Below are 12500 nucleotides of genomic sequence, written 5' to 3' on the forward strand. Positions count from 1 at the left end.
GCCGCCTCGGGCCGTACTCAAGACCTCGGGCACAGTTTTTCCCAATACGGACCTCCCGGCCGGTGAATAACATATATATCTTGTGGAGACAGAAAAGGTTGCTATTTTATATTTGAGCACAAATGTACCCCTTTCGTCAGCTTGGATTTAGTGATCATCCAAGATGGCCTTCAATGGTTCAAGCAAGTGAGGTGACACTGTGAATAAATGGGTGGACGAGCTATCAATAAAAAGGCTGGCTGCCATGGAAAAATACATGGCTCATTGTTAATAGTTATAACAATAATATTACCAAAAGATCTGGAAAGAAGCAGACTAACAACAATTTTTATAAAAGTGACGACACATTTGAAATTAAAGACATGTTTCGGTCGTGCAACGACCATCTTCAGTTGAAAGTAGAATTAATTTGAAGTTACATTTGAATTTATAATATGCTAAACAAAGATAAATAACAACGTGAAATAAATTGGGAATCTAACAAAATAGCCAAAGGTAACAAAAAAAGAGTGTACAATGGAACATGTTGATTAGAACGAGAGAGTTAAATTAACGTGATATAATTGCTTATTTAAAGAAGGTTGCTCCCAGGAAATATGTAAGGCCTCTTTTATCTTGACCTGGAATTTTGTGGTCGCACGGTCTATAACTTCAAAACATTCCGCAGAGCAGGAGTTACGGCATGCCTCGGATTGTTGAAGGTGTTTAAAGATATGTGAGGTCCTGTCCCTGTTTAAGTGTTCGCGAATGCGTGTCGAGAGGTGTCGGCTGGTTTTGCCGACATAGCAAGAATTACAGCTTGCACAGGTAAACTTGTAGACAACATTCGAACAGAGTTCAACAGGCACAGGGTCCTTCACACTAAACATGTTACGGATCTTGAAGGAAGAAAAGGCTAGCTTAACATCAAGATTGTTACAATAACGTTTAAGTAATTTACGTAATCTGTTTTGTGCTACAATAGAGAAGGGCCCAACATAAGGTAATTTGAAAAAATGTGTAGGATTAGAGGGAGGACTAGTAGGTGTGTTCGAAAGGGTCTGAGTTTTTGTAATATACTGCTTAATGACTCTCTCAACGATATGACTGGGGAAAAGGTTTTTACGTAAGATTAATAACAATTTCTTGATATCCTCATGGAAGCCTATCCATGTGTTGTTGATCTTATACGTTCTGTCAACTAGAGTCCTGATTAAGCCAAGTTTGTAAGAGAATGGGGTAAAACTAAAATAATTAGTTAATAGACCGGTGAACGTTTTCTTACGATAGACCCTGGTAATAGGAGAAAGAGGTTGACTGTTGTCAATCAGAACATCCAAAAAGGGGATTTTTTTATCCATCTCTTTTTCCATGGTGAAACGTATATTGGGATGTCTATCGTTGATGTAGTCAAAAAACAAAGTAGCGTCATGTTCAGTGTCAAATAGACAAAAAGTATCGTCAACATACCGTCGATAAAGTAAAATACTGGAGGCCTTGTAGTTTTCCAACCAGATCCTTTCATGGTGACCCATGAAAAGATTAGCCAACACCGGGGCAAGGGGAGAGCCCATTGCCACCCCATCAATTTGATCAAAAAACGAACCCTTAAACAGGAAATGTGTTTGAGCAGTGGCAAAATTAAAAAGATTTCTGAGTTCAGTTTTAGTTAGCTGGAGATCAGGGTTGCCCTTGGAGATGTAGTCAACTGCCAGGTTGACACACTCCTCCAAGGGTATGTTTGTAAACAAACTTTCGACATCAAAGGAAACCATGAACTTTCCCGATAAAGGCAATTCATTGATTTCACGAACAAAAGTAAAAGTGTCTAAAGCACAATATTCAGATGGGATATGAGGTTCCAAAAGAATGCATAAATACTTAGCCAGCTCATAGTTGTATGTTCCAATTGAAGAAACTATAGGACGGAACGGAGGAGTTGAGTTCGGCTCACGGGCCTTATGCATCTTGGGGAGGCCGTAGATTCTAGCAGGTTGAGAGCCAGAGGGATAGATTTTGTCATAAACACAGCGATCCAAATGGCCATTCTTTAGAAGCTTCCTGAGGTAACGTTGTAGCCTACCTTCTCTTGACAAGGTGGGGTCTTCCGTGATAGGTCTAAATTTGGAAGTGTCATTGATGATCTTGAGAATACCATTGTCATATGCAATTCTGTCCAGGACCACAACACCATTTCCCTTGTCCGGTTTTAAAATCACGATGTTTTGTATCTTCTTCAAGTCCTTCAAGATTCGGTATTTCTTACGATCGGCAGTCGTTGGTCAATGTGCAGATACGTAGGAGTGTGCAAGATGAGAAAGGTCAGCCACCAGTTTGGCATCGTGTTGTTTATTAATGAGTTTCTTTGCCATAGTGCGATGTATGAGTTCAAAGCAAGTGAAGACATCAGTTTTGCTAATACTAGGTGGACATATGGAGTGTGTCAAACCGAACTTTAGCATGTCAAGATGTTCCGATGTGAGACAGCAAGATGAAATGTTGGTGACCGTCTCGTTTGCTGTAAAGGGAAGAACAGCGTTCCTCGTGAGTTTTTCAAGTTTTCTGGTGTGGGTCTCGATAACTTTAGCTTCTGCTTGATGAACATTTCGGTTTATCGCTTTCTGAAGAATGTATAAGTCGATGCTACTAAGGACATCGCGGATCTGAGTTGATAGCTTATCCCGTGCATGGAGAAGCCTTCGGTACTCTTTGGTTCGTTTTGTGATGGCACTTTTGAGGAGATGTTTCCTGATGCTGATAACATCCTGTCGGGAAACGTTCGGTAACTGGAAGCAAAGGAATTTAGGGAATACGTTGAAGGTCTGACAGTTACGTAAAAAATTCAAATCTAACTCCGCTTTGCGGGCTTTAATCGAGGCCTTTTCTAACTTTCGGAGATCTGTGATGATGGTACCACCAGGATATTTAGCTGCTATGTCGTGGATTAAATTTCCAAAAGATCTGGAAAGAAGCAGACTAACAACAATTTTTATAAAAGTGACGACACATTTGAAATTAAAGACATGTTTCGGTCGTGCAACGACCATCTTCAGTTGAAAGTAGAATTAATTTGAAGTTACATTTGAATTTATAATATGCTAAACAAAGATAAATAACAACGTGAAATAAATTGGGAATCTAACAAAATAGCCAAAGGTAACAAAAAAAGAGTGTACAATGGAACATGTTGATTAGAACGAGAGAGTTAAATTAACGTGATATAATTGCTTATTTAAAGAAGGTTGCTCCCAGGAAATATGTAAGGCCTCTTTTATCTTGACCTGGAATTTTGAAGGACTTGAAGAAGATACAAAACATCGTGATTTTAAAACCGGACAAGGGAAATGGTGTTGTGGTCCTGGACAGAATTGCATATGACAATGGTATTCTCAAGATCATCAATGACACTTCCAAATTTAGACCTATCACGGAAGACCCCACCTTGTCAAGAGAAGGTAGGCTACAACGTTACCTCAGGAAGCTTCTAAAGAATGGCCATTTGGATTGCTGTGTTTATGACAAAATCTATCCCTCTGGCTCTCAACCTGCTAGAATCTACGGCCTCCCCAAGATGCATAAGGCCCGTGAGCCGAACTCAACTCCTCCGTTCCGTCCTATAGTTTCTTCAATTGGAACATACAACTATGAGCTGGCTAAGTATTTATGCATTCTTTTGGAACCTCATATCCCATCTGAATATTGTGCTTTAGACACTTTTACTTTTGTTCGTGAAATCAATGAATTGCCTTTATCGGGAAAGTTCATGGTTTCCTTTGATGTCGAAAGTTTGTTTACAAACATACCCTTGGAGGAGTGTGTCAACCTGGCAGTTGACTACATCTCCAAGGGCAACCCTGATCTCCAGCTAACTAAAACTGAACTCAGAAATCTTTTTAATTTTGCCACTGCTCAAACACATTTCCTGTTTAAGGGTTCGTTTTTTGATCAAATTGATGGGGTGGCAATGGGCTCTCCCCTTGCCCCGGTGTTGGCTAATCTTTTCATGGGTCACCATGAAAGGATCTGGTTGGAAAACTACAAGGCCTCCAGTATTTTACTTTATCGACGGTATGTTGACGATACTTTTTGTCTATTTGACACTGAACATGACGCTACTTTGTTTTTTGACTACATCAACGATAGACATCCCAATATACGTTTCACCATGGAAAAAGAGATGGATAAAAAAATCCCCTTTTTGGATGTTCTGATTGACAACAGTCAACCTCTTTCTCCTATTACCAGGGTCTATCGTAAGAAAACGTTCACCGGTCTATTAACTAATTATTTTAGTTTTACCCCATTCTCTTACAAACTTGGCTTAATCAGGACTCTAGTTGACAGAACGTATAAGATCAACAACACATGGATAGGCTTCCATGAGGATATCAAGAAATTGTTATTAATCTTACGTAAAAACCTTTTCCCCAGTCATATCGTTGAGAGAGTCATTAAGCAGTATATTACAAAAACTCAGACCCTTTCGAACACACCTACTAGTCCTCCCTCTAATCCTACACATTTTTTCAAATTACCTTATGTTGGGCCCTTCTCTATTGTAGCACAAAACAGATTACGTAAATTACTTAAACGTTATTGTAACAATCTTGATGTTAAGCTAGCCTTTTCTTCCTTCAAGATCCGTAACATGTTTAGTGTGAAGGACCCTGCGCCTGTTGAACTCTGTTCGAATGTTGTCTACAAGTTTACCTGTGCAAGCTGTAATTCTTGCTATGTCGGCGAAACCAGCCGACACCTCTCGACACGCATTCGCGAACACTTAAACAGGGACAGGACCTCACATATCTTTAAACACCTTCAACAATCCGAGGCATGCCGTAACTCCTGCTTTGCGGAATGTTTTGAAGTTATAGACCGTGCGACCACAAAATTCCAGGTCAAGATAAAAGAGGCCTTACATATTTCCTGGGAGCAACCTTCTTTAAATAAGCAATTATATCACGTTAATTTAACTCTCTCGTTCTAATCAACATGTTCCATTGTACACTCTTTTTTTGTTACCTTTGGCTATTTCGTTAGATTCCCAATTTATTTCACGTTGTTATTTATCTTTGTTTAGCATATTATAAATTCAAATGTAACTTCAAATTAATTCTACTTTCAACTGAAGATGGTCGTTGCACGACCGAAACATGTCTTTAATTTCAAATGTGTCGTCACTTTTATAAAAATAATATTACCATAAACACCCGCAGATAAAGCCGCACCCTGAATTTAGCAGCTCAAATTTTGGGGAAAAAGTTTTTTGAAAGAAATCAAAAGAAATCCAAAGTCTGATCTTTAGGAGTCTTCCTCATCCTTTGTTCATCGAACGTAAACTCACTATTCTATTAACATTGAAACGGAAAATACTTCAAAGTCTTACCCACATTTTTAGCACTTTAACATAATGGACATTTAAAAATATTGAAGATCCGTTACCAGGATTCATGCTAAGAAAGAAGTAAAATCGTTCTCTGGTAAAAAGTTTTGAAAAAACTACGAGCTTTCGACAGACTGAACTGCTGCCTTCAACGGATAAAAATGTGTGAAGCCTAAAAGCGAAAGAAATTTAAATATAACGAAAAATTCGCATAAATTAAAGGATAAAAGCATGTAGTAGAAAGAATGTTAAAAATGCTAAGAAAATTAGTGTTTCTTTAAGAGAATGTGATATTGTCTTGGGAGCGGGCACGAATTATTGTCTGCCCCAACAGTTTTTGCCATGTGCCATGACTCCAATGTCTTTCTACTCCGGTTGTTTGCTTTGTCAATGATTTTAGAATTGTTAAAGTCAAAATCATGATTAAAAGTCCACGCGTGTTTTGCGACATTTGAGCCTTTAGTACAATGCTTCAAGTTCCTCATATGTTCCTTTCTCCTAGTAGTAAAGGATCTTTTAGTTTCGCCAATGTAGCTCCACGGGCAAGATGCGCATGGAATTTTATAGATGACATTGCACTGGTCGTCTTCGGCAGGTCGAAACTTAGGGATAGGGAAATGCTGTTGTAAAGTTTTAACTGGTCTGCTGGTGACTTGGATGTCGTGTTCCTTGAGGATTCTTGTGAGAGGTTCCGTGATGCCTTTGATGTAGGGAAGGACTGCAAAGTTGCGTCGGTTTGTTGGCTCAGCCCATTTAAAGAACATACTAACCAACTCTTCTGGAGTAGGTGTAGGTGGTGGAGGCCTCGCTTTCTTTCTTATAACATCAGCAGCGATTTTTTTGGGATAGCCGTTGGAGTGTAAAGCGGCGCAAACACGAGCAGTTTCACGGGTCTTTCCAACTTGTGTGTTGGGGAGATTCAAAGCTCGATGCAGGAGTGTTGATGCAGGAGTGTCTCAGGAGTGTCTCAACACTAATTTTCTTAGCATTTTTAACATTCTTTCTACTACATGCTTTTATCCTTTAATTTATGCGAATTTTTCGTTATATTTAAATTTCTTTCGCTTTTAGGCTTCACACATTTTTATCCGTTGAAGGCAGCAGTTCAGTCTGTCGAAAGCTCATAGTTTTTTCAAAACTTTTTACCAGAGAACGATTTTACTTCTTTCTTATAATGGACATTGTTTCAACCAACTTTGACATATGATAATTTTTCTGGTATTTGTTCACAGGAATTTCTTCATTCAACACAGCAGCCTTTTTCAAATGTTCCCGCAGATAAGCCACACCACCAATTTCTAGCGATGATTTTTGGGAAAAGGGTGTGGCTTATCTACGGGTGTTTACGATATTATTATTGCGCTAGTAGTATGGTGTTGTAACAGCTTGTGTTTTGGTTTTACAGTTTCTCAGAACTTTGATATTTCTTTTCCTAGGTGATCTGTTCTAGGTGCAACGCTGCATGTTCTGATAAAAAGAGTAAAATACAGAGCTACCTAGAAGGTAAGAAAAGCAGAAAAATGGAAATATTTAAACTAAGTTAAGCATCACAGAGGTGTGCATTAGTGTAGCAGCCTTTAAACTAAGTGCTCTTTAGAATGGGCCATATTTTTAATCTGCAGAAAGGTATAAGCATGTGTTGAAAATGTGACTCTACAGACAACTGCTTTGTCCCTCTCCTGGGTTCACTTGACAACTCCACCCCTCCTTGGATAGGAGAACCTTGGTCACCAGAAGTTACAGATGAAAAGAATAACAGGGAAAGCGGATCACTAGGAAGCCCACTGGATAATCTGAAAGAGAGGAACAGCCCTGGTGAGCCACCAGTCACGGTCAGAGCCTATGCAGGGCCAATGTCTCCATCAAAGGTAACTGTGTTTAATTTCATCACTCTGAAAACTTGGAGAATCAAAGGATTTGGTAGTTGTTGAAATATTTTTTAAACTTCAACTTTAACCCATTGACTCTTATAACCTTATCCCTAAGCCTAACCCTAAGTCTGGCCGGTATGGGCCGGTTTGGACGTCAAAGGGTTAATGCAGTTTTTCAGTGAGTGATTAATAGACAATGAATGCATTAAACTTTACATTACTTGGCAATAAGTACAGTAAAACAAATAGAGAAACATTGAAAAAAATTATTATTGGCTGTGATAGGCATTCCAAGTGGGAATGATTATTGTAACCAAGGTTTATCATTGAACTAAGAAATTGAAGAATTACAATAAAACTCAAAACAAACTGAAGCCTGTCGTTGTCTTTACTTGACAAAAGAGGTTTGGTAACTCAATAGCTTTTGGTTACAAACAAGGAACTGTTTTTCTACAAAAATGAAATGGTTCGAATGCCTTGGAAAATCAGTATACACCCCATTTTCTTTTTGTTAACATTATTAATATTATGGTATATTATGTCATGCTATGAATGAAACCATCTTGTAGGCTGAAGAATTCTATCATTCATGGAAGACCCCACCCAAAATGGAACATCGTAAAAGTTACATTTACATAAAGAGAAAGGATGATAGTCGTGGCATTGAGAGGATTGGAAGGTATTTCAGTATGTTCAGATTTAAACCATCTCAAACATCTGTGGTTCAAGAAAACATGCCGTTTTGGTGAAATTATGCTAGCAAGACATCATAGGATTTAATTACCCTAAAAGCTGCAAAATTTAAGTTATTAAATGTGCCAGTTTAGAAGTTACTGCAAGTGTGATGTGGAATGAACGTAACATAGCTCTGCCTTTTACACTTCTCTCTTTTATGGAAAGCAGTGGTGTTTATCTGTAATGGGTAGTATAGTTATCAATTCTTCTATCAAGGCACAAATGTTGTGATTGAGAGTAAAATCATTCAGTCAAAATTAATAATAATAATAATAATAATAATAATAATAATAATAATAATTATGGTGTTATTTGGAACACTAATGTGCAAAAATATCTTATATAAAATAATAATATTATTATACTGTTTTCCATGGCATTGATTTCTTCCTTAAGGCAGCTTGCCCACAATGGGCGCATTCCATGGACAGAGTACTGGAGTTTTCTTGGTGGCTATGCTGACTTGTCAAAGTTACAAGGAATGGAGAAACTGGAAGATTATCTGGGAAAGAAAAAAGAAAGACTTATGTTCAACAGATTATCAGTCACACCCAAGAGAGTCAGAGTACCAAAAAGTACCAGTGGCATTCTAAGAACTCCAGAATCAAGACAGAGCAGTGTGATTTTAGGTGACAATGAAATATCACAAGAAACAGAAAGGACAAAAGTGAATAATCAATATGCTGAGAATGGTGGAATTGGTCTTAGAGACAGTCACTATTTGACAATGCGCAAAACTTTGTTCTCAAATTCAGTGGAATCAGAAAATGCAACTATTGAAGGAAAGTCTGAAATCATGCTTCAGAATTCAAGGCAATGTGGGACCAAAGAAAATGTGTCACGGGATAATACTTCACCTTTAATGAAGTTACCAGTATCTTGTGTAACTGATCTAGTTGAGAAATTGACAGAGAATTTTGATGAACTTTCTCTTACCAAGGAGCAAGATAGATCTGAGGAATTGTTGAGTATGTCTTTGACTGGAGGTCAAAAAAGACATGATTTGCTGACTTGTGACATTGACTTTAAGGATGAAAGAGGTGTTGAGGATGGTTCTGTTGGCTTGCCTTGTCAAAAGAAACTGTCCTTCCTCTTACCAGAAACTGAAGATGAGAAGTTCTCTGCTAATGCACCAATGGAAATGGATACTCATGCTAGTAGTAAGTTAATTGAAGAAAATGTAATTACTGCCAGCGACAATCCCTTGCTAAACTTTGCAAATGAAATCTCCTCCTTATCATCATCATCATCGTCAATGTCATCATCACTGACTTTGGATTGTCCTCTGTGGGAATGGAAGGATGATGAGGTATTTGATAACCTGTTAGAAACTGATGCAATGCCTTCAAATCAATGTCACGAACATTCAAGTGATGTTGAAGTTCATGAATTTAAAGTGCCTGTGAATAGGAACTTGAGACGTATCAAGTGTCAGAGCTACAGCCATGTTCTTAGTACAGGAAATGAAGATATCAGCATTTTTATCCAAGGGTAGGTTCACACCTTTTTCCTTGCAACTTATGTTTTAGGTTTTTTCAATCTGCAAGGTGCACTTTTTTTCCAACAAAGCTTACCAGGATCGGGTGTGTGGCATTTCAAATTTATTCCCTTTTGTAATGCAAATAATAATAAACTTTGTTTAAGTGTCAAGTGTATTTAGTGCTGTGTCACTAATTGGGAACCTTGTACAGAAATCAAATCAAGTCAACTTGTATCAAATTATAGATTGGTTTTTGTGAAGAGGGGAAAACTGGAGTACCCAGAAAAAAAACCTCTAGGAGCAGAGTAGAGAACCAACAAACTCAACCCACATTTGACGCCAAGTCTGGGAATCGAACCCAAGCCACATGGTTGGGAGGCGAGTGCTCTCACCACTACACCATCCCTGCTCTGTCACTTTTGTGTTTGTTCTATCCTTAGCTCACAACCTACCAAGCTTGATCTGGATGTGCTTATTGCCATTGGTAAAACAAAAGTGGATTCTGAGAAATTCCCCAACATTTCCAAGTGGAAGAGGCTGATCATGTCATTTTCTGAGGAAAAGCAAAAAAGGTAAGTAACATGTGCTAATCAGAGACGGGTGAAGACTAGGAATGGGCAATCAGCTTGTTTGTGAGCATCTGGTTGTATGTGGCTCAAGAGTGTATGCTTTACACCATTAGTGTGATACTTGAAGATTTTTGCGTGGCTAGGTGTGATGATTTTATCTGTGAATGTGGCACCCCTTCAGGGTTTAAGGGTTAGGAGGGAGGCTAAGAGATGAGCTCAGCAGCTGGTGATTGAAGGCGCTTTGATCATTTAGCTTCTTGAGGTGGTGCTTGTTTGTGTAGGTGTATATGCAGTGAATTGGGGTAGAAACGGCCCTGTAAAAAGTTACAAAATTGTGTGCTCACTCACAGTAAATGAAAAAGTGGAAATTTCGTTCCATGTTGAAATTGTTTTATTTCAAGTTGCAGTAAAAACGTGGTCGCCCAACCAGTGTGAACTGTCATCCATCTCCTCTTCCTTTTAGACAAAGTGGATGGCAATTAGGGTAAAAAAGTAGAGACAAACCCGAGAATTTGTTAGTCATTCAGAGTCATGGCTCAAATCTTCTGCATAATGAAGCTCAGTGGAAAAACATCCCACGACATCCTTGTCGATGCTGCATCTTACTCAAGCGCCTCATGTACAAGGAATATAAGAAGGTTACAGGTTTTCACAAAGGGCTGTGGGAAGGGTTAACATTTCTTACCTAATGTAAACAAATAATGATTTTCTCAATTTTTATGCAGAGATTATTGGCCTCCATTGTAAAAATTATATTTGTCAGGCGTGTCTTCTCCTCTCGTCCCAAGGGACCCAGAGCTTTTCAAAAATTGTTTCGTCCTTGAGCCAAATACGACTTGCTGCGAGACATCCTGTCAACCTGTCATTCTCTGTATTCCACAGGAACGGTTCTTATCAGGCATGCGTTTTTTTCTTTCAGCTGGCCAAGCCCTGGATCGCCAAGGTGTAACGTCACAAGAAACAAGTCTCTGATGTGGAGCTGCTAACAATGCTCCTTGATGGGTCTCATCTTGGAAGCTAATGAAGTTTGTGTCTTTAATATTTGCATTCACCTTGGGTTTTACTTTGGTTTGATATGCGAATAACCGGCAGTTGAAATTGTTTCCACTGCATTCCATGAAAGATAGAAATATGACAGATACTAGGGACCTGATGTGATCTGGATGTTGGGGTGCTTCATTAGTGTTCGGATTCTCTGGGCTGAAATCCTTCTTGCACTTTACCAGGCCTCATCATTTTGCGTGGCCTGTTTGCTTCTGGTCAGCTGATGAATGCGTAGGTAATTAAAGGGGACACAGTTTTTGAGTGGGGGAATCTAGACATTGCTAACCAATTCACCCCGGTACGCTCTTAATGTCACCTAATATCAATAAAGGTTCCTAACTTACAAACGCGAGTCCAAAGTCACAAAAAAAGCAAAGGATGTCATTATATGGTTTGTTAGTGTTTGTCCCGGTAACGTCTTCACGTAGACAGAAAAAAATAGTTTTCTCGTCATTTCAAGAAGTTATTTCATTGATCTTGCGTATGCAATATTCTAAAGCCGGTCGTGAACACTTATCTCCATTGAAAGTAAGTTTTCTAATCAATTGAAACAACACATTCACAAGCTGAGCTTTGAAAGACCTACTACCATTTTACCAATGTAGCCGACCGACTCGTGGAGGACAAGGAGTATACGCCCACCTTCACGGTTGGAAAATGTTAAGGTAACTCTAAATCCACCGTCCGGAGAACTTGTGAACTTTGCAGAGTTTTATCACAGCGTGCCTAGTCTAGAGTGTCTTGAGACGGGTCTCCTGTTGCCATGATAACCTATTACGTCACATTAATGATGATGCAATGGACCTCTTTAGCTTGTACGTTTTGTTTTCCCATTTCAGACCACGTGATGTTACTCTAGGGAACAGTTTCTTTCAAATGTCGACTAATGCACGTGCATATGTATGCATAACTTATGAAAAAACAAAAGGAAAATTCCCTTGGGAACATCACGTGGTCTGAAATGGGAAAACAAAACGTTAAGCTAAAGATGTCAATTGTTAGTGTTTCATATGGTACCATGACATTGGCGTTACGTTAAATAGTGTTGTAGAGGTAATCTTTGTAATAAGACATTCCCTCGAAATTGTTGAAACTGGTTTGAACCACCAGTTTCTCGTTTCATAAAGCCGTTCATTTTATGACATTTAGAAGAAAAGTTTTGAAGGGGCAATGATTGTCTGAGTCGAATATTTGGAAATCTTCTAGTTTCTTTATCATGTATTTCATATAGTCTATTGTTGTTTGAAAATTGAGAACTGTGCACATTACAGATCAGAGAATGGTGCGTTAACAACTTTTCCTTGTTTCAAAGTTGTGATATTGAAATAGTGATCAATTCGTTGTCCATGAAAAAGTCTTTCTTTTGTATTTTTTATTCTGCTGCAGTGATAGTGGACTATATGCAGTAGTTTGCATGGATTCTTTATTCTGAATCTACC

General features: G+C 38.6%; 2 protein-coding genes across 3 annotated transcripts in view; one reads left to right on the top strand and one right to left on the bottom strand.

The window, feature by feature from the left end:
* LOC138042357 (ankyrin repeat and LEM domain-containing protein 2-like) overlaps positions 1-12500 on the top strand; it is an 18892-nt gene that overhangs the window by 5383 nt on the left and 1009 nt on the right. The window contains exons 3-8 of one of the 2 annotated variants that reach the window (XM_068888218.1): positions 6799-6865; positions 7022-7230; positions 7803-7912; positions 8365-9459; positions 9889-10020; positions 10937-12500. The exon at positions 10937-12500 is cut by the window's right edge and continues 1009 nt beyond it. In XM_068888218.1, coding sequence (XP_068744319.1) covers positions 6799-6865; positions 7022-7230; positions 7803-7912; positions 8365-9459; positions 9889-10020; positions 10937-11003 — 1680 coding nt within the window. In that variant the 3' untranslated portion in view covers positions 11004-12500. The remainder of the gene's footprint in view (positions 1-6798; positions 6866-7021; positions 7231-7802; positions 7913-8364; positions 9460-9888; positions 10021-10936) is intronic. The other variant, XM_068888226.1, reaches the window with a different exon arrangement.
* LOC138042371 (uncharacterized) overlaps positions 12327-12500 on the bottom strand; it is a 3352-nt gene continuing 3178 nt past the window's right edge. Inside the window, exon 3 of the mRNA XM_068888236.1 lies at positions 12327-12500. This exon is cut by the window's right edge and continues 453 nt beyond it. Coding sequence (XP_068744337.1) covers positions 12327-12500 — 174 coding nt within the window.

Source organism: Montipora capricornis, chromosome 1 (genome assembly GCF_036669925.1).
Source record: "Montipora capricornis isolate CH-2021 chromosome 1, ASM3666992v2, whole genome shotgun sequence".
In the NCBI taxonomy this organism is placed as follows: domain Eukaryota; kingdom Metazoa; phylum Cnidaria; class Anthozoa; order Scleractinia; family Acroporidae; genus Montipora; species Montipora capricornis.